The following is a 22,482-nucleotide window of genomic DNA, read 5'->3' on the forward strand; positions in this document are numbered from 1 at the left end:
CTGAGTAGCCACGCAACCCTGTTCCTCTCCTATAAAATGAGGAGTTGGGATTGAAAATGCTATGCTTCTATGCTACACTGGTCAATCACTGTAATGTGTTCTACCCAGCCAGTTACCCCTGTGCCCTCGCCGCAGCAGCTTTCTGATGCACAAGACATCAAACCACCTCTGAGAACCAGAGACACTAGCAGGCTCAGCTGACTTGGGTTTGTAGGCACTGAATGCTCCCTGGAAAATGAAAACATAGAGGCACTTTTCTCCTGGCTGTTTATTACAGAACAGAAAAAACACACTGGCTCAAAATAGATGCCAGATTTTGATGTAGAGGCAAAATACGAGGTGGCAATTAAAATGTCATTACACAAAATCTGGACACTGAGAAAAGTTTACAGGACAGTGCGTGTGGATTTTTTTTATAACAGACACTTAAATATACATGACAATAATTGCAGATAGAAACCATCAAAGACAAACTCCAAATCAACTATTAATGTTTATAGACTCTTCACCCCAAACCACAGAGCCTTACACCAAGACGAATGCGGAAAGACTTGAAAGCAGGCTTGAAAGCAGGATGGGCTCACCTTCCCACTGTGAGGTTGCACTGAAGCGGCAGGAAGTGGGGGTTTTCTCTGAGGTCTGAATGACGGAAAGAGGGGAATGTTCTAGTGCCTCGAGGTGGACAGCTCACACAGAGCTCAGCTCTTTGCACCTCTCCCAAATCTAAAGGACATCTAGCTTACCTGCAATGTCTCAGGGGGCACTTAACAATAAAATAGCTTCTGCTGTAGATGCTCATTAGGGAGGAGCTAGCAGGGACGAAGAAGTCTGCAATGAGATTAACAGTCACACCTGGCAGGCAACAGAATTTTTAGTGAATATGGAAATCAATGACCAAGTGGTTTTTCTATTCAGCATTTGTCAGTTTGTACAACACCCATTGATCACATCCACATCTCCCATTGCATCAAAACCACAGCAACTCAGTCACCTGGCTTAACAAGGTGTCACTGCAGTGGACAACACAGTCTGCATATTTGTATAAAATGTATAATAAACACAAAACAAGGCATAATAAACACAACTCTATTGAAACAAAAGCCGTCACTTTATTTACAAAGTCACAAAACCAAGTATAAATACTTCTGTCATTCGTGTTTAGGAAAACCATTTACAAAATTTTTTAAATATATACAAGTAGCTTGAAAAATCACCAGCTTTCCATTGTTTCTGGTAGAGAGAGGGACAGGCTGGGCTGACACCACTAATGAGGAGCCAAGTGTGACTGTCTGGGGCCAGTTGTGAACTTGATGTGGATTCTGGCCACTTCTTTGAGTGACATCAACATGGGGGTTTCTATGGGCATCCTGCTCTGATCTAAAGCTCCCCAGTACCCTTGGTGAGTTGGTCGGCATTCTGGGCTGTGGCATTTTGGACTGCAGCTTGCTGTTCCAAAATGTCATCTATCAGCCTCAAATTGCACACCCAGTCTTCATCTGGGCCCTCGCTAGAGCCTTTCAAGAGAGCTTCAATGAAATCCACCTCACTATCATCAGGGGGTGAAATCAGACCATTTAGCGGAGACTGGGGATGAAGTTGGGGCAAAAGGTTGTCAGGTGGCAGCTCAAGGAGGCTACCTGTTCTGTTAAATGGACCCAAGGACTGGCTAGCAGTGATGGCAGATGCAGCAGCGGCAGCAGCGGCGGCAGCCACATAGCTTGGTGGCTCAATGCCCTGAATGGGACTCATGGGAGCCATGGTGGCCATGCCTTGCTGGAGGGACTTGGTAGTGTTCAGCACAGGCACAGGGACCTGTACTGGGCTCTGCTGGAAGCTCTGGTTCCCCAGCAGGCTGAAGCTGGGGTTGGCCAGGGCATCACTAACCTTCTGGTCAGGTGTGCCTCCTGGGGCAGCCTGATTAGGGGGCACAAACGGCTGCTGAGATGGAAATGCCGAGGCTACCGGAGGCACTCCCATGGGCACCTTGGCAAAGACTGAGTTGCTATCAAAATGGTGCTTCATGCTGTCATCTCCCTGGCTTGGAGGAGGTTCCCTCGAAACTGCTGTGGTCATAGCTGCTGCTGCCGCCATCCAGGCAGCATTGTTGAATACAGTGGGCATTCTTGTCATACTGGGCTGTCTGAGCTGGTGGGGACTTAGGTGCTGACTGTCCAGGGGGTGGGAGCAGAACCTGGGCAGGGGCACTCCTATAGGGGTGATTTTGGGATTCTGTGGATGCTGGCAGACAGAGCCAAGATTGCCCTGGGGGTTCTGGTTCAAGTGTGAGGATGTGGGACACTGGGGGCTGGAGTTGAATATTCTTTGCTGCTTCTTCAGAGTTAGTGAGATCGTGCTCATGCCCTCATGGCTCTGGTGTCTGGTGGGTTGGATTATTCCTGGATTCTCATTGTTCTGAAGGAGCCCAGGTGTGGATGACATCATATGCTGGCTGGACAGGGGGCTTGCCTTGGTGTGGCTACACTTGGAGGTGACTTGTTCTTGGACGGCTACAGAAAGAGAGACATGGGGATCAGTTCCATAGGCATCCTCAGCAAGGACTGTGGCCACTGGACAGGCCATGGGTCCAGCATCCGTCACTTCTCACCTCATGTCCCTGACTAAGCAACCCTGCCCCCACTGACTCTTTTCAATTTCCCTCATTTCTCTGCCCTCAGCCTGGACACAGTTATTCTGTGAAGCCCTCCCATAACTCCTATGTCTGTACACAAAACACCCCTCACCCAAAGCAGATCATGCTGGATTGAAATGCCAGCTGCCCACCTTTTCAAGTAGACAAGAATCTCTGTGAGACCAGGGGCTGTGTCTGCTCTTACCCTCAGTGCTCTGTATTTAGGGGCTTGTCCTGAATATTTTGTAGAAGAAAGGAAGGGTTGGGGTGGAGTGTGGTGGGTTGTGGAAGATGGCTCAGCCCTCAAACTAGGGAAGATGTAGCTTGCCTCAGCTCTCCACCCAACAAACATGGTAAGAAGGAGTGCTCCCCATAGCCTCTGAGCCTCACGTTTGAGGATCATGTGTTTGCTGACTTGATCTGCAGTAAGTTTCCTTTCTAAAGGTCGAAATCTAGGAGGCCACCTTCTGAACTTCCTGATTTTTGGAGAGAGACAGGGTGGAAAGAGACAGAGCAGAAGACAGAAGGTAGAATCCCAGGTACCTAAGTTTCAGAATGCATCCTGAGTGTGCTGTGGCTGACATCTACCAGCACTCTTGTTCAGTGGAAGCTGTGGAAACTGAGGCACGTGTCAGTCACATGGTTTGCCCGAGGTTAAGCAAGAAACAGTGCAGTTAGAATGCCAGCCTTGGACACTACCCATCTTACACTCCATGATCATAATTACTAATTCTATTTTTCTCTTGTAACCATGCCTAGGTTCTTTTATTACCGTGGCACTTCCAAGTTTTTCAACTAGTTTACACTCTAGCCTCAGCCTTCCTGAAACTGACCTGCTCTGTCCCTGTAGCTGAAGCCTGCCCGACATGCCACTCCAGCCTGGGCAGACAGACACAAAGTTGGCTGGTATCAGGCTCAAAGGCACAGGGTTTTTGCATGAGGCTGGAGAATCAATGGTGTAGAGATGGCATTGGGTAAAATGAAGATACTGCCACTTGTCGGAGAATGTTCCCATGAGTATGCTTGGCCTGCTCCAATCTCACCTTACTGGTTTGTAAGGACTGCTTAACTCAGTTATACCTGGAAGCCTGTAAATTCCACAAAGGTGGGACCATTTCTAGCTTTTTGCTAACTGGTATATCCTAAGCCAATAAATGTGGAGTACGTTCACGGTTGCCATGTGGGTGGTGGGGTGGGGGAGCTCCTGCTATCTGTAGAGGCTCTGGGAGCCAGTAGCCCTGGAAATCATTAGAAATGGAAGGTCAGCCCAGCTCTGTGTGAATGTGCATGGGGGAGTGAATGGGCAGGGTCAGAATTCATGTTCTACTTAACTGACTTACAGACCACTCAAGTGCTTTTCAGAAACACAGATGGTAACTGCTTACTCAGAAGTGAAATCCTGCCCCACCCCTACATATGCATCCCTTGGCAGGTCCTTTCGGGAAAACTGACCTTAACTACTTACCTTGAAAATGGCTCATCTGCTGGCCCATGTACACGCTCCTCTGTTTAGGGGTTATTGCCATAAGACCTGATCTCTGTTTCTCTTGCTAAACAGAAGATGAAAAAGACACATTAGATTATAGCTGCTGAGAAATGTTAGTCTTGGGATCACTGCTTGGGGACCTAGGACTCGGCTTTGGTGCAGCAAAAGCATGAGTGAACACACCAACACACACTTGCATGCATGTCCCACCCTCCACAGCAAAGTTCCACAGGTATAAAGAAAAGTAGGATTCTGCGCCTGGGTTAAAAAACCAACTGCAACAGCATAGGATGGGGCAAGAGGCAGAAATCAGCAGCAGTGCACAGAGAAAAAGACTGAGGCAGTTTGAATGTCTATCTGTTCAGAATGGGTCAGCAGTGCGATGTGGTCACCAAAAGAACAAATGTAACATTAGGCTGCATTAATAGAAGCAGAGTATGTAGAAGGACGGAGGTGACAGTCCTATGCTACTTTGTGTTGGCCACACATGCCCAGTGTGGATAGGAATCTGGCCATGCCATTTTCAAGGACACCCAGACAAATTGGCTGCATTCAAAGGACACAGTGGCTTGGGCAGAGCAGATTCTGGCCTGTTTGGTGGTGGGTGTCCAGTCTCTGCAAGGCTGTCATGGGGAAAGGACCAAGGTTTATCTGGGTGGTCCCGGCATGAAGGCTGAATGATCAAATGGTCACATGGACACACCGAGTCCAAGAGTTGGCAGACACTGCCAATTTCGCTTCCTTTTCCTGATTGGCTGCAGCACGGACAATTGGGAGGAGCTTCCTGTCTCCTTCTCAAAGTTGGCTGAGTGGGTGAGGGAGGAGCCAGGCTTTTGGGCTGCAGTGAAGCCCCTTACGTTCTATCAAGTAACACATTGTACTAGGGTTGGGGCAGGGGCAGATGAAAGTTTGAGGATGTGACCCAAGAAAAGGCAGGGGAGGGCAGAAAAGTACAAAGGGAAGGATGTACAGAGAAAGTCCGTCCACCCAGGAGCATGAAAAACAGCAAATCAGTGTGGGATAGGCTCACAGACAAAGGAGAAAAACATGGCAGGGAGAGGATCAGAAGAAGGCCCAAGGCAGGAAAAGGCACAAATCACTAAGACCCTCAGCCAGCCAGGGCAAGGTGGTGACTGGGACCCACATCTGACTTCAGTCCACTGCTCAACCTGTGCTCACCTGCTGCCGTCTCTCTCCCTTTCTCCAGAAGCCTGCCTGTGAGTGCACTAACCAACATTTTCTCTCACCTGTGCCCCCCATGTGACAGAGGTCTCAACTGTGCAATATGAGCTGCCTAGGCACTGCCTGCTTTCCTAGCAATAGGCTTCCCCAGGCAGCCCCTCTCTGCACTCAGTGGGGCTGGTGTGGGTGTAGGCAGGGCAGAGGGATGGCACTTTGGAATGTGCCCAGCTCTCAGGCCTGGCAGTAGTACCTGGCCTCAACTCCTGGCAAAGCAGAGAGGACAAACACATGGCACTGGGAAGACTACACCAGGAGCGATTTCCCCAGCCTGGGCTTTGCTTTTCCATCCCATCCTTAGCCTGCTTCCTATCCTGGCTCTTGTCTCCTCCCACAGCAGGGGCTGCTGGGATGTGGGTGGAGAGGGCTGTTTCTCGGCTGACCCATGGATCTGCCCTCTTCCTGCTAAAGCACTGGTTGGGCGGGGTGGGGTAGGTTAGCTTTTATGAGTGATCACTGTCTAGGGCACTTCGCACCCATTATTTCCTGTCATCTCAGAAAAAAATGCTCAGTGGGGTCAGAAGGCATGACTGCCCCAGGCCATAGCCTCTAGATGTGCCTGAGATGCTCAGGGTGGGTGGCCATTTCTGAAGGCAGCCCTTTCACTTATGTTCTTCTCATTGATTCTTAGATCAGCCTGAGGACATTGGAATACATCCAGAGTCCCCAGCTTACTGATGTGACATGGGAGGCTCACAGAAGTTAAATGACTATCCAAAGCAACATGGAAAGGAAGTGCAATGCTTCCTAACTGCAGACTCAAAGTCTATACCCACTGGCTGCCCCATCACTTTTATCTAGTATCACAGTAGTACAGGGACCGGTGCAGATGGAGGTTAGAGAATGTGACCCAAGCAAAAGCACGGGAGGGCAGAAAAGTGCAAAGGGAAGGATGTACAGAGAAAGTCTGCCCAGGAGCTCAGAAAACAAGGAAAGCCTGAGCTGGGCAGGATTCAGAGAGTGGAGGCCCCTGCTCCCCTTGTACCATCTTTTGTATGAGAAAGTGCTTTACACTAAGTTTAGGGTTATAGGGACAAAGGGGATACTAGAGCATCCAGAGTTTAAGGGGGAAATCTGGTCAGCTGTATAACTATACATACTGCCAAGGTCAAACAGTGCCCTTGCCCAGCCAGTAGTGCTGGCAGCTGCTCTGTAGAAGCTCTGTGTCTGTGGGGACCCCCAGAAAGCTGGGGTCTTCCACCAGCTCTTCACCCTGCTAGGGTATCCAGAGACACTGCCAGTCCTCTTCTCCCTGACAGAGGGGGCCTGGGCACTCTCTCCAGCCTTTCCAAGGAGGCTGCTTCCTTTGTTTTGCAGAGGGAGGCTCCGATCCTTTGTTCTGAATCAATGTGCTCCAAAGATAAGCCACAAGAAAACAGTTGTTGCCTTTTGACACTGACAATTAGAATCGTTGGAAAATGGAGAAAACAGGAAATGACAAATGGTTTCAGTGACCAGGAGGAAATGGTGGCTGAAAATTGCTGCTTAGTGACAGGACACTCACTTTCTGCCCTCTTGTAAAGGATGGCCCAGGTCGTGTGGCTTTTTATAAGCAAAGTTATGGAGACAGTCATCAAAGGACTAAATTTTGTAAGGCTGCGATTGTCATATGCTCTTGATCCTATTGTTCCCGGGACACTGATAAGTGAGCCCTGTGTGCCTCTCCCACAGTGGCCATCCTGATGGGCTAGGGCCAGCAGGAAGTCTCAGAGAACTAAGGCCTCCCCCTTCCTCTGTCTCACCTCTTCTCAGCCCCACTCAGCCAATTCACAGACAAGTCCTGGGCTGCCTTTCAGGAAGCTTCGTGTTGATGCTCAGGAAGCTGTACAGCCCCACCAGTCTCTAGGGGCTCATAGAAGGGCTAATGCCTTAACTTGTGTGCCAAGCAGGAGCGAAAGGCAAAAGGCCAGGCCTAACCAAAGGCTGCCACTGCCTCCTGGCACCACCAAGCTCAGTACGGTGCCTGCCAATAGACTAGGCTGGGCACTGTACCAGCTTCACCCAGAAGCCACCACATGCTCATGTTTCTGTGCACCCCAGTACAATCACCTGGATGCTTCCTTCTCATCAGGGCAGAGGGAAAGTGATCTTAATAACAATTTAACCACCTAATCGGAAAAAGAGACTCTCCAATTGGGGGGAATCAGAGGGCAGTAGGATCATATACAAAGACAGGTGCCCACAAAGGGTTCCTGGGTTTCAGCCTGATTCAGATTGAAGTCACTCACTCCACGATCCCCTAGCGGAAAGCATTCTGATTCAGAGAAATACAGCATGTCGATTGACAGAGGGAGGGAAGAGGAAGAGTGAGAGGGAAAAAAGTGGGAGAACAGGAGGCACAGAGAGAGAGAGAGAGAGAGAGAGAGAGAGAGAGAGAGAGAGAGAGAGGAGAAAAAAAGGGGAGAGGGAAGAGAGGAGAAAGATTATTTTTCCCTCATAAGGGAATCCCCACCTGGTCTCCCCAGTGAACACTGCTTGTGCCAGCAAAGGCACTCAGCTATGTGTCCCATAGGGTAATGAGCTCTAGCGTGGGTTTGTTTATTACTCCACAAAAGAGCACCTTCTTTTGTAGATTATGGAAGCAAGAATTGGCAACAACTCACTGGCCCTTGGGACTTTTCCTTTGAAATGACAGGAGGATGGCATACTGCATGGGAATTCCCACATCACTGAGATCTGATTTCTGAAGGGTCCCATGCTCCCCCATGGATGGGCACTCCTGAGACCCATGGGCTCTGGCCAGCCAGGACCCATAGAGAGACACAATTTAGATATAGCTGCCAGAAGCCCAGTTTGGGGTCCTCTTATGCAAAAATTTCTTCTTGAGCATCTTTCAGAAACTGTGGGGGGTTTCCTACAATGAATAGTAGGCAAGTGTTCATTGTTTACTAGGTTCCTCAACTCTCAGAGCCTGTGACTCAATTTCTCTAGAAGATAGGGAGTGATGAGTACCCATCAGGTCACTTCTCCCTGAGTATCACTGGGGCCATGACTTGGGGTGGAACCTGCTTAACACCTCTGCTTGTGTATGGCCTTGGCTTCATGGCTTCCCCTGCCCAGAGTGTCATGAGAGGGACACAGGCCTCAATGACTCTAAGGTCCCTGGACTTAACTGTGCAAGTACATGATGGGCTTACAGGGCAGCCCAGTCAGCCCCTCTGCCAGTCATTTGATGAACATAGGTCTGCTATGGACCAGGTTCTGTTTCCAGCATGGAGTTGGCACTGTATATCTCTGCTCTTATGGAGCTTACAGCAGATGGGGAGGCTGACAAGACCCAAGTAAATCAGTCAAAGAGGATAATGTTCTACAGACAATATGCCAGGGTGAAGGGATGGTGGTGGAAGGTACTGGCAGAATCCCTGGGTGAGGCATGGGACCCTGAGGGGGAACTGGATCCTGACACACAGTTCCATATGCTTGGCAAAACCTACAGCAGCATTGGCCTTCTGGGGTCTTTTTTTGCCCCTTTGGACAGTGGTGTAGGAGGTGGAACTCTCTCCCACAGAAAGAGCCCTAGGGTCCCAACCAGTTGGAAGCTATCATCAGGGGCTTCACAAAATAAATACTATCAAAAGCAAATGGCTGAACTCCATGTAGGTCCTTTTTTGCTACTTGACCTATGACTGTGTAAATTATTCTGAGTCCTCCTCCATCTTGGTGGTTCCAGGGCCACCTGGAACCTGTCAAATGCTGGGATGATCCTTGGGCAGAGGAAACAAAATCTTTTGTTATTTCTGTTTCAAACTTACAGGCTATTGTGACAAGTGCCAAGGACCCCCCTCAGTGTGGCCAACTTCTAAAGTTCCTAGAGAAAATGTTGGGGCCACACATGTGCTCTGCCCTCTGCTACTGGGGCAGACAGATAATGAGGTGAGGTAAAGGAACTCTCCAGGCATGCTAGCTGGGATCCTCTCATTTGTGGTTTCTGAGGCCAGGGCAAGGCAGGATAGAGCAGGGTAGAAATGGCGACATTCCGAGTGGACGACATCTATATCCTTTTTCGCTAATTTTGTTTCCCTGGCAGCTTTGGGCTGGACAATATTCTTCTGGTTTCATCTGAAGAGCGAACAGCTGAGGAGTACTGTGACTCTGAGGGAGAAAGAAATCAATAGCCCTTGAACGGAAAGCACTGCTTGTTCTTCCAGGCCAGGGCAGGCAGGATAAAGAGAACAAGGCTGGATGTACCAAAGCCGCATTTCCATTAAAGGCCAGAATCCCAGGAGGCCCTTTCAGCTTGATGGCCATCTTCTGATTACTATCACTTAGAAAATGCTCGTGTCTCCAGCTCTCTCTCTGCAGATAGGGCAGACATCCTGTGCACATTGATATTTCATGCACCAGAATAACAACTCCAAGATCCAAATGAAATTCTCTGCAAAAGCTGGTATGCATCATCTTGCTGTCATGACTGTTAATGTGACTCTTTGGGGCATGTAAGCCAGCCATTCTTTCTAGACTCTAGAGGTTGATTCAAACTCTCAGCCATCTTGGGATAGGCTTGGCTTGGATGCCTTCTCCCTTCCCTCCTGGACTGCCAGGCCTTCAGTGGGTTCAGAGAATACCATGCGGTGCAGAACCCACAGCAGATTGCTGGCAGGAGAGGCGGTTCCTGAGCCCCCACTTGGTATCAAACAGGCAGTCATCTGGTAGGGTGATTTGGAAGCACAGAAGTACAACCCCTACTCCCCTTGGGCTCCCAGTCTGGCAGCAGGGACAGGCAGGCAGGAAAGGAAATGGAATGCCAGAAGGTGTCCAGAAGAGGGAGAGAGAAACTGCACCCTGGGCAATCCCCCACTTGTTTCCCTGCAGGTGAGGCCAAGATACCTGGAGAATTCTGCTTGCTTGGGCTAGAGAAAAAGGAAGGCCAGAAAGCACTACAAATCCCTCAGAGGCATACAGAGCTTTATGGGTTGCCTTCAGAGCTGTCACCTCCTGTGTTCCTCCCAAATAACCCCGTGAGGCAGGCGGGCAGGCTGAGCGGGTGGCTGTGCCCCAGTTGACAGATGAGGAAAGCGAGGCTTGAGGAGAAGTGACTTACCTGCGGCATCGCAGCTAGGCAGTAGTGGAGCAGGCACCTGCCTCCAGTCCTTCGGATCCCAGCCGCCCCAGGGCGCTGCCTCTGAGGTGCTGTACGAGGAGGTGACTCTGGCCAGCTCATGAGCAAAGGAGCTGCCGGGCAGGAAGGACTCACTCCCCAGGGCCTGGCAGGATGGGGGCTGACGCCCGAGGCTGACCTGAGGGGGCCTGGCTTCCCCAAGCTTGCAGGCTTTGTCTACATGGGTCTACAACAACCGATTGAACAATCCATCAGCTGCTTGACTAGGAAAAGTTTCCGACTGATTTTTGTCACTGTTCTGACCTCCTACTTGGGTGGTTTGGGTGTTGTGGTTATATACACCAACTGGTTTAGGGAAGCAAAACCAAATAGCTTTGTGGTCTTAGCTTGTCTTGGGTCACAGACTCCTTTGAGAATCAGTTAAAGACTATAGTCTCTCGCCACAGAAAATGCTCCCGTAGTGTCTCCCCCTTCCTTCCCAGAGCATCCATATTTTACATATAATTTTAGGGGTCTTCTGGACCACTTAATGCCCATCCATGGATTTTGAGCAATTACTATCTTGTGGAAAGCTGGAATAAAGCTACATCAGATACCTGGTTCATGGATCAAACCCCTCCCCACCCTGCCCCACCCTCACCCTCACAACAGAGCACACAACTCCAACTGGTTTGTAGTTCTGTGCAGGTAGACATGCTGCGGGGTCTGAAAAACCAAATGGTGAGTGTGAAACCAGTCAAGTGTACACCTCCCAACAGTCAAAACCCAAACTTGTCCGTGCCAGGGCCTCAAGGTTTCAGGATTGGATGGATAGGAGCTCCCTTTCCATTAAGCTTTAGAAGGGAGGCATGACACCAGCATTGAATGTATGACCCAATTCCTTCAGCAGAAGCAATTAAAATAACCTTCTACTTGATATCTATGTCAGCAAAAGCTTCAAAACTTAGATGAGTGGACGAGCCAGACTTTTACACCCTGACGAGCAAGCCAAGTGTTTAACAGCAGTGGTGTCCAAGAGGACTGGGCCAAAGACTGCATGATGACAACTCGTTGTTTTTCCCTGAAGCAGCATCTTCATTCTCCTGCGTCTAATACTGAGCTGCAAGTGATCAACTGGGTCCAAGAAACAGTCCAGTGGAAAGAAAAACACCTCTCACATCTAAGCTAAACACTTACGAAGCACCTACTATGAGCAAGTCTTTCCAATGGATGATAGTCCAGTAGATGTTTCGATATATTATTTGAAAAAAAGCAATAAAAATTGCCACTGCCATGAAATTTACTGAGCATTTTCTATACTCTAGGATTAACCCAAGTGCTTGCAATATTTGGTCTTATTCAATTCTTATAAACAGTTGTCTCTGAAGTAGGGACTAATTACAGTCCTTACTATATGGACGAAGGCACTGAGGCCCAGAGATGTTAACTATGTTGCCCAAAGTTACACAGCTAGCTAGAAGTAGAGCAGGATGCAGACCTAGGTATTCCTCAGTCCAAAACCCACACATATGCGTTCAGGCACGAACATGGTATATAGAAAGCAAGTTTTGAAATGGAGAAATTGTCTCAATGTACTATTAAGAAAAACACAGGCAGAGTATTACAAGGGAGAGGCTCCAGACAAATACTTAAGAGCAAGTTATAAATATTTAAAAATAGGCATTAGAAGACAACCTAACTACCTGAAGAGTTTTAGAGATGACACATTCTCATCCAAAAACAAATGAATAAACAAAAAACAAAAACAAAAAAACTCTACCCAAAGCCAAAAATAAAGCTAAAAAGAACACAAATTAGGCTCAGCAAGTGAACTCAATGTACTCGTGAAAAAGACTTCTTTGCCATTCTGATGGTGTTAATACCAACCATAGAGAACTCAGGTCCTCTCCCATTGGGGTGATTCATTAGCACAGAGCTGGGCTCACTGGCCATGTGTAGCTTTATTTCATCAAGCTCCAATTTGTCCTTGGGGCAAGGTCATCTGGGTGGAATAAGTGCAAAAACGTGGCTTTCTACAACTCACAATCCTTTATTCCTGAACTTCTAGTTCCTTGATGATTCCAAACAATATTTTACAGCTGTATTGGTTTTTAAAACCCCAATATACAAATATTCTTAGGTTCTGATGACTTGCCTGCTCCATGATGACACATTCTAAAAGCAATGCATGGGGCTTATTTGGAGAGATTGAAAGCTTTTTAAGCTTTTGCTCAGGAATCTCTGGTAGCTTCATGTACTTGCAAGATATTAGTGATGGGTCAAGAAACAGGATCCCCTATCAGCATTAGCATAGTTTGCAGTGCCTCAGTAGTCCATCACGCAGAAAAAAATGCAGATGGCACATGGAAGTGTTCATCAGCAGAAGCCCCAACAGTGTGGGAACAATCAAGAGTGGGCCTGGAGCCACTCATTCAAGTGGAGCAGGATGGGATCAGGCACTACCGATGCAATCCCCAGTTTTAGAAAAATGGAATAAAGAAAATACGAGGCCTTATGAGTGTCTGTCCCAAAGACAGAGATGGGTTTACCAAAGTTAATTATGTTTAGAAACCTTTAGAAGTTACAGTGTTCCTAACAACCTTTTAGTTTGGTTATACACTTATAGGATATGTGATAAGTAGTTTCCTTTTCTAATTAAATAAAAGGCAGCAAACATGCCCATCAGCCATAAAGCTCTCACTTGGTCAGAGTCAAGATCAAATGACATTTCTTTTCTGATGGCAACTAGCTCAAAGTCACATGATAGGTAAGTGGCAGAGCTAAAAGCTGAACCTGGGTCTGCCTTTCAAAAAAGCTAGGCTTTTAGTCACAAGCACTAAAGGTAGTTGAAGATGAAGCAGTGTTCAAAGAAAAACCCTTAGGCTTATGCATACTCCCTACCCCAATTTTCCCAGCCTCAAGTTCCCCAAGTGCCACCTTGCTGGGTACAGTAAGTACTGCTGATAGGCCCTAGGGTTCCTGAGAAGCTATTACAACTAACTGACACATTCTAGCAACCAAGGAAGGGAGTGGCAGGATTTCCTTTGGAGACTTCCGGATTTAGACAGCAGATTTAATGCATGCATTTTAATTCATTCCTTCTCAAAGTCCCATTAGAACTACAGCAAAGGTTTATATTTTGCCTTGTTTTTAAAGAAAAAATCCCACCAGGATAGGGAGTGTAGAAGAGGAGATAGCACCATAATTTAAGAAGAAGCTATATAGTACATACACTTAGCTAGGCATGGTGGCATATACCTGTAGTTCCAGCTACTAGGGAGACTGAGACAGAGGAGCTGCTAAAGCTCAGGAGTTGGAGGCCATCCTGGGAAACACAGTGAGGCCCCATCCCCAAAGACAAATGTCAACAGAGCAGGCTTCACTGACGACATAGCCCCATGGAAGCGAAATCACCAGTGGGCAGAACAGAAAGCTGAAAAGAAACTTGATCTCTATGGCAGAATCTTCATCAAGCTCAGAAATAGAAGCCTCAGATTGTCTCTGGAAATGGAAGGTGAAGTGGAAAGGGGTGGTGGCCAATGTAATAGGGGTTGGTAAAAGTTTAGGAAGCAGGTAGATCTCTGAATCCCCTCCTGACTCTGTCCCTGGGCAATCATCTCTCCCTAACTCTGGTGGAGATGAGAGATCTGATTTGACTTTTGCTGGTGAATTTCCACTCTGCTTTACAGGTGCTGCTGCCTGGATAAACTGAGGACTGTCACTTCCCCCCATGGAGATGTTTTGCACTGGCCTACACCTGATAGCTGAAGGAATTGAAGGCAGCCTATGATGAGCATGAAAGCAAAACCCAGAAGTGGCCCAATCCCTCTAACTGTATTTATTTTTTATGTATATAGCACCATGTCTAGAACTCTGCCAGGCATCCCGATGGTGGTGGACTTTGTACATCCCCAGGTTCATGGTGCCTTTAGCCACTTACTTCTCTAAGAGACAGTCTGGGGGTGGATAGTCAGAGGCAGCTTAGCTTTCCTTCTTCTAGAAGCCTTGTACCCTAGGTTGTGTTTGTCACTCATTTTTCCAAAACAAAGCTATTGCATGTTTAAGAGTCCACTTATAAGTGATGAAGCTACATAGAAAATAAAAGAGAATGATGATGTTAGAATGAGGATAGTGGCTATCTCCATGACAGGAGGCTGTGGCAGAAGGGGCATACAAAGTTCTACTTGGTGGCTGTCAACATTCTATTTCTGTACCTGATCAGTGCTAACATGAGTCTTCACTTTTCACTCTGTCACAATGTACACATCAACCTTCCGGACTTTTCTGTATCTGTTATATTTCCCAGTGATGGGGAAAGGCTGTATACACAGGTTAATACCAACAATGTTATATACATTTCTGTATAGAAAAAGTTAGTGAAATACTATATTCCAACATGTTCACAATAGTTGTCCCTAGGTTATTTATATATTCATATGTTTGTATTTATATATTTTACATGAAGTTTGTTTTCTGCATTTATTCAAGTTGAGTACAAAAAGTATATATTACTCTAGTAATCAGAAAGTCATAAATGTATTCTGAAAAGACAAGGTCCTTATGTAAACCTGAAACTAATAACAATCAACAAAATTGTGGAGACAAGTCATCTGTGGAAGTCTATGCAGAAAACAACTACCTAATGCATTTGGACTAAGCACAAGGACTAAGATGAGCTCAAAGCTCCTTGGAATCTTCTAGGGTGTATTTCTACAGTCAGCACTGGGAAGTCAGTATGGGTGTTATCTCTGGAAATAGGGAGGGTACCTGGGGATTTCTAAGCTATTGGATGTATTATTTCTTGACCTGGTTGATGGGTTATGTGAGTGTTAGCTTTAGTTTCTTCTGTATATACAGTATATACTCCAAAATAGATTCCCTTGAGAGAAAATCAGGAATTGTGATAACAGAAAATATGATGCTATGTAAAAGAAGCAACCCAAGTTTATATAAAAGCACCATTCCTTTGGAAAAGTTTATTTTGGAATCTGGGGCTTATTGATGTGTTTTTGTGCTACAAATCATAGCTCTTTTTGGAGCTGCTTTAGGCACAGGGAATTGGGGTGGGTCAAGGTTGCAGTGCCCTGACTCAGTGCACTCTTGGTAGATTTAGAGCTTGCAGATGTCAGCTGTCTTGAGATCTTGTCAGGGATGCCAACCCTTTCAGGGTTTAGGATTTGGGTCCCGTCTTCCTCCCCTAGGTTTGTCCACATAGACAACTCAAACTACCCCATGGTTTGCTGCTACTCTTCTCTGGTGGCCACCTATCTAGTCACTGAATCCATCAGCACCATAAAAAGACTATTCACCATGATCAAATGGATTCATCCCAAGGATGCAAGCAGGGTTCAATATATGCAAACAAATGCACAAATGTGATCTACTATGTCAACAGAATGGACAGAAACAATATGGTCATCCCAATTGATGTATAAAAAGTTTTTAATAAAATTCAACATCCCTTCATGATAATATGCTGAACAAATTGGGCATATAAGGAATATACCGTAACATAATAAAGCCTATTTATAATAAACCAACAGCTAACAATATACTAAATGGAGGAAAAAGTAAAAGCTTTTACTCTAAGATATGGAATGAGACTAGGATGCTTACTTCCACCACTTTTATTCAACATAGTGTTGGACGTCTTGAAACCCCAAACACTCCACCAAAAAAGACCCATTAGAACTAATAAATGAACTCAGCATGGTTGTAGGATACAAAATCCTACATACAAAAATTAGTGGTATTGCTCTATATTGATAGAAAATTATCTAAAATAGAAATCAAGAAGCCAATCCCATTTATAATAACTATAAAAGTAACAGACTACCTAGAAATAATTAACCAAAGAGGGGAAAGTATCTACAATAAAATTTATAAATCATTGATGAAAGAAATTAAAGAGATCACAAAATGTAGAACTATATCTGGTGTTCATGATTGGAAGAATCCATTGTTAAAAACATCCATACTATCCAAAGTGATCTCAATGCAATACTTGTGAAAATATCAATGATATTCTTTGCAGAACCAGGGAAAACAATTCTAAAATTTATATGGAACTACTACCAAACAAACAAAATCATGCCAAAGTCATCTTGAGCAAAAAGAAGTAAGTAGGAAGCATTATACAATTTCACTTCAAAACATTCTACAAATCCTTAATAACCAAAGCAGCATGATATTGGCAAAAAATGGACACATAACCAATGGAATGGAACAGTCCAGAAGTAAACCTATGAATCTACAGCCAACTGTTTTTTTAACAAACATGTTAAGAACATGCATTAGAGAAGAGAGTCTTCTCAATAAATGGTGCTGGGAAAATTGGATATACAGATTCAGAAGAATGAATCTAGACTCCTGTAGGTCACCATTTATAAAAATCATCAAGGGTCTAGGGTATAGCTCAGTGGTAAAGCATTTGCTAAGCATATGTAAGACTCTGAATCAGATTCTGAGAACCACACACACAAAAGAATTAAAAATGGATTAAAGACTTAAATGTAAGATCTGAGATGATGACACTACTAGAAGAAAACAGTGGATATGCTTTAGGACTTTGGAATGGACAAGAAATTTTTTTTTTTTTTGGAGAAGGCTCCAAAAGCACAGAAAACAAAAGTAAAAATAGACAGATTGAATTAAATCAAACTGAAAAGCTTCAACACAGCAAAGTAAACAATCAACACACAGTGAAGTGTCACTGGGCGCAGTAGTGCATACCTGTGATCCCAGTGGCTCAGGAGGCTGAGGCAGGAGGATCCCAAGTTCAAAGCCAGCCTCAGCAATTTAGCGAGGCCCTGAGCAACTCAGTGAGAACCTATCATCTCAAAAAATAAAAAAAATATATAACATGGCTTGAAATGTGGCTCTGTAGTAAAGTGTCTCTGGATTAAATCCCTGATACTGAAAGCAAAAGCAAAAACAAAACAAAACAACTAAAACAAACAAACAAAAAAAAAATCCAGTGAAGTGTCAATGTACAGAATGGGAGAAAATATTTGTAAACTATATCTGACAAGGGGTTGATATCCGGAATATACCAGAAATTTCAAAAACTCAAAAACAAAGATAAGCCTAAAAGGAGCAAAAGATACAGACATTTCTCAAAAGAAGACATAAAAATGACCAAGTATATGAAAAATGTTAAACGTCATTAATCATAAGAGATATGCAATATCAAAGTTGGGGGTGGCATCTTACCCCAGAATGGCTCTTATCAAAGAGACTAAAGATAACTAACTGGCAAAAATGTGGAGAAAAGGGAACTCTTGAACACTGTGGGTGCAAATGTAAATTAGAACAGCCAATACAGAACACAGAATACAGTTCCTCAAAAAATTGAAAACAGAACTACCATATGATCTGGCAATTCCATAATAGGGTTTATATCCAAAGGAAATGAAATCATTAGGTTGAAGATACATCTATACTCCCATGTTCATTGCTGCACTATACACAATGACCAATAAGTGGGAATAACCCATGTCCACTACTGGATGAATGGACAAAGAAAATGTGGTACATATACACCATTCAGTCATATAAAAAGAATGAGATGCTAGAATTTGCAGCAACATGGATGGGATTGGAGATCATTATGTTAAGTGATATAAGCCAGGAACAGTTATCACATAGCCTCACTTGTATGTGGAATCTAAAAAAGTTAATCCCATAGAAGTTGGGAGTAGAATGGTAGTTCTGGGGAAAGTGGAAGGGTGGGAAGAGGTTGATCAATGGCACTAATTTACAGTTAGAGAAGATCAAGAAGCTCTGGTGTGCTATTGCACAGTATGATGACTAGAGATAATAATAATGCAAATAATTTTCAAAAATCTAAAAAGGATTGAGTTTTCACCATAAAAATGATAAATTTTACAGAGATAAATATGTAAACAACCCGATTTATATAAATATATACATAAATAAACCTGATTTAAACATTGCACAATGTCTACATGTGCTGAAACATTACATGGTACTCCATTAATATGTGCAATTTTATGCATCAGTTAAAATATTTGAAACATTAAAAAATAAGAAACTGAATATCCTATGTGATGTTATTAGGAGGTGGGGTCTTTTGGAAGTGATTAGGTATGAGGGTAGAACTCACATGAATGAGAACTAGTGTCCTGATAAAAGAGGCTTAGGGAGTCTGTTTATCCCTTCTATCATATGAGGACACATGGCACTTCCAGCTTCCAGTACTGTGAGAAACAATTTTTTGTTGTTTTGAAGCCACAGTCTTTGGAATTCCATTATAGCAGCCTGAACTGACAATGAGCACACAAGGAGAGCTCATCTGTCTCCTCCCTTAAGCACTTGACTCACAGCTAACTAAGTTGATTTCTGTCTAAGTTCTATTATGGTTTCTAAAGATTTCTTAGGCTACATATCCTTTTCTGTTATTCTCCTTCCTCATTTCAATCATAAATTGGTTGTTTAAAAAAGGACAATTCAAGTCATGGGATTCCCTCCACACCTCATAAGAAGCCCACTCTCCCAGAGTTCTGGAGAAGAGGGCTGTTTAGGGGAGTCCTCTGAGTATCTACACTGGCTGAGTTGCAGACTCTGCCCTGCAGAGAAGGCTCTGGTCTCCGATCATGCAACTCTCTATTCTTCATGAGGGAGGAAGGGCTGGCTCTGGGAACCAAAAGGCAGGCTCATGTATAACCTGCCACTATGCCTGAGAAAACAGACTTTTCTAATATATTGAGTATCTATTGACAATGGGATCCATCAGTTACAATAAACTTAGGTTCAGCCTTCAAAGTCAACATATATGGGATATAATTTTACTTAGGTTGTGGAGTTTATTATCTACCATTGCCTAAAGAAATTATTCAAAATTTTTAGTTTGATTTGATTTCATAATAAAATTTTATATATACAGCACGTATTTTATATAGACAGCAACTGGTGATTAACTGTAAAGAGTATCAATTCATATCCTATTCCCAGATTTAAAGTTTTCTGCAGATGCAGTCAAGTTTCAGAACACATGAACCTGACTCTGAACCAGAAGTCAGGAGACTCAGGCTGTGACTTGGGGCCAGTCATTCCACAGTGAAACAGACTGAATGTGGGAGCCCCTCTAAACTAGGCAGTTTCTCCTGCTGCGAGTAAAGGCTCAGAGGCAGCCACCTGACCTGGGAGAAGGCTGTCCTCTCCAGCAGACTGTCTAGAACAGACTAAAAAAATCTGTACATATGTGTGTGTGTGTGTGTGTGTGTGTGTACATATATATGTCTCCTGCCTTTTGTCTCACTTTGCCATCTGACTCCTCTGAAACCATTAGCTCAGTCTTCTACTAGCTTTCTATCTTAAAGCTGGCTTGGAATAAAACCTATTTTCCTAACAATTTCACTCTTAGTATTTCTGTATCAGCAAAAGGGCCCCCACCCTTACCCACTTGCAGGAATTAGTGCCACAAAGTAACATTTTTAAGTCACAACATGGCCTTCATTGTCTCTCTTTAAATCAAGACTACCTCAACCTTGGTGGGCCTTACCTCCCTCCTTCTAGCACTTAGCACTCCTCTAAGACCTTGCTCTGCCTTCTGCCTTCCTTCAAGGCTACCTTGGAATGAGACCTATTTTTCTACCTATTTATGGAGTAGCAAGCTATAAAGACTAGTTTCTTCCTTGGCCTCTAGGTAATAACTGCTGGAATCCCATTTCCCCAGAGGGAAAATGTGGGATTTATCTAGGTAAGCTCTTCAGGCCCTGTGGTGTTGGGAGAGTTTGAGGAGTTAACCTTCTTGAATTCCTAAGGTATCCTTCATTTTCAGCCCCACTTGTCAAAATTAGATTACAAACCAAAGCAAGAACTCCAAGTTGTCTGCAGCTATTCACAAGGTAGAGTTGGGTGTGTCCCATTTATAAAATATTGTGTTCTAAGTCAGTGTTAGATCTCAGAGTCCTAAATGACAGAATTTGAAGAAAGAATAGGGATGATCTGCATCAGAGGTTCTCAAAGAGGGGGACCTTGGAGCAGTGGCAGCAGCACCCCTTAGAAACCTGTTAGAAATTCCCAGGACCCCTGCAGAACCTATGGAATCAGACACTCTGGGGGCAGAACCCAGTAATGTGCATTTAAACAAGTTCTCTGGAACATACTCCAATGTGACATAATGTGATTTCCTCCAGCCCTCTCATTATACAGAAGTCAGGGTCTCAAAGAAGCAAGAATCACGTGACTCCCTGCCACCCCTGTGTGGCAGAATATGACATGGACAATGGATTGGTGACCACTCTCTGTTGCTTTTCAATCCCCCCTTTCCAAATTGGAAGGTTTTCTTTCTTTCTTTTTTTCTGTACTCCTGCTCTTTCTCTGCCCAGGTAAGTACATTGACCAGGGAATCACTGAAGATGAAGAGAAAGCCACATAGTGACCCAATTGTGAGGATGGTATATCTCTCAGGGTTTCAAGTTTGGAGCTGGAGCTCTTCAGAGAAGAGTAAATAGGATTTCTATAGGGGAGAGAGAGAGTTTTGGGAGGTATGTGCAAGGAAGAGAGAGTGTATGGATGAGGAGGAGCGAGGATACACCTGCAGTAGTGAATACTGTTGGTGGTCTGGCCAACACTGAATTATTCTCTTGATGACTTCCCCCATTTTCATTCAGGTAGCCTTACTTGTCCTATGCCACCTATATGCTTTGGTTAACCTGCCTTTACTTAAGGTCCTAGAGATGGGCACTTAGCATCATTGACATGAATTTGAGCACAGTAAGTATGTGATCAGTACAAGTTAGTAAGCTCAGAAGTCCCCAGAGACTTCGGGGAAAGAAGCCTCCTTTGCTCTTCCAGCAGAGAGACTAGAAGCAATGCCTGCTTTCTGAATGGGGACAGGAATTGTTGGCTGTTATCATGTGCCCACAAGGGGGAGCCAGCTACAGGATGAGGCCCATGCTATGTAAGGCAGAGCTAGCCAGAAAGAAACAGCTTCTGGTGACTGCTGAGCTGAACCCTGAAGTCTGTCCAACTGCTAGACTTTCACTTTCCTGGGGTTAGTAAGCACCCTTTATTCAACCCAGTGTGAACTGGGTTTTCTGCTATGAACTGGGTTGTCTGCTACGGGCAACTGAATACATTCTAACTGATAAAGAATCTAGCCTGGCCCCTCAGACCTCTGAGTTCATGATCTCTGCACTATGCCTTTAGCCTCACATTAGAGCAAACTTCATTTCTAATGATGAAGCTTGAGACTGTTTAACTCTGCTGAGCCCTGAGTCATGTTTCTTTATCCATAGACCAGGCCACCTAAAGACAAAACTAATATACTTGAATTGTCCAGCGTGCTGTAGCAAACCCATCTAGTACAGATCAAATATTGCAATCTTAGGCTTTTCATTCAGATCTCAAGTGTGGTACTCAAACTCTTAAATATGCATTAGTTGAATGTGATACACATTTTAGAAGAAATAGTTTAGCTTAACATTAAGAATGTCTGGATCATATTCAATTTTGACGCAAACATGAATATGTACTTTGTGGGTTTCTATGAAGAAAATAATTGATGATTCAAACTGGAATTCATCTATAGAAAATAGGCAGTGCTAGCTCCTAAAAGCAATTATTGGCACCAAGCTGCTGAATTTTTAAATCCTTTGAAAAGTCTTAGGATACACCAGAAAGTCAAGATTTGATTTCAGAGGTAATAACTAAACAAAAAACCTAAAAGCCTGTAAAAGGTGTTGCTGAGTAGGATGCTGATGGTTCTAGAAACAATTGTGAGGGTTGGCTCATTCTCTTTCTCTGTAGTCCAATATTATATAAAAATTTTGTGTATAGGATGGTGAGAAATAGAAACAAATGATGTATGGGATTATAGAGAATGCTTATAAACCTCAGTGGGGGGTAGTTATGAATTAGAGTTGGCATGAACAATGGGCTTAGGCAGGGAAGATGGGGGATGTGGCTATCACCCTTGTAAGTGGATCATAGGAGGGCAGGAACAAAGCAGAATGTTTGGAACATGGGAAGAGAACCTCTTGCTCTCTTCTCCACTGGGCCAAATGCATCTGGAGAATTTTTGGTCCATCCAGTAAAGTCTTGCTCATCCAGAGGGCTTCATGT

The 22,482-nt window shown here is 44.6% G+C and overlaps 1 protein-coding gene across 1 annotated transcript in view; it reads right to left on the reverse strand.

Moving 5' to 3' along the window:
* Window positions 1–332: 332 nt before the first annotated feature.
* The window catches only part of Mamld1 (mastermind like domain containing 1), a 100,344-nt gene continuing 78,194 nt past the window's right edge, over window positions 333–22,482 (reverse strand). Inside the window, exons 4-6 of the mRNA XM_026403534.2 lie at window positions 10,396–10,639; window positions 4,095–4,179; window positions 333–2,507 (exon numbers count right to left, since the gene is read on the reverse strand). Coding sequence (XP_026259319.2) covers window positions 4,139–4,179; window positions 10,396–10,639 — 285 coding nt within the window. The 3' untranslated portion in view covers window positions 333–2,507; window positions 4,095–4,138. The remainder of the gene's footprint in view (window positions 2,508–4,094; window positions 4,180–10,395; window positions 10,640–22,482) is intronic.

Source organism: Urocitellus parryii, chromosome X (assembly GCF_045843805.1).
Source record: "Urocitellus parryii isolate mUroPar1 chromosome X, mUroPar1.hap1, whole genome shotgun sequence".
NCBI lineage: Eukaryota > Metazoa > Chordata > Mammalia > Rodentia > Sciuridae > Urocitellus > Urocitellus parryii.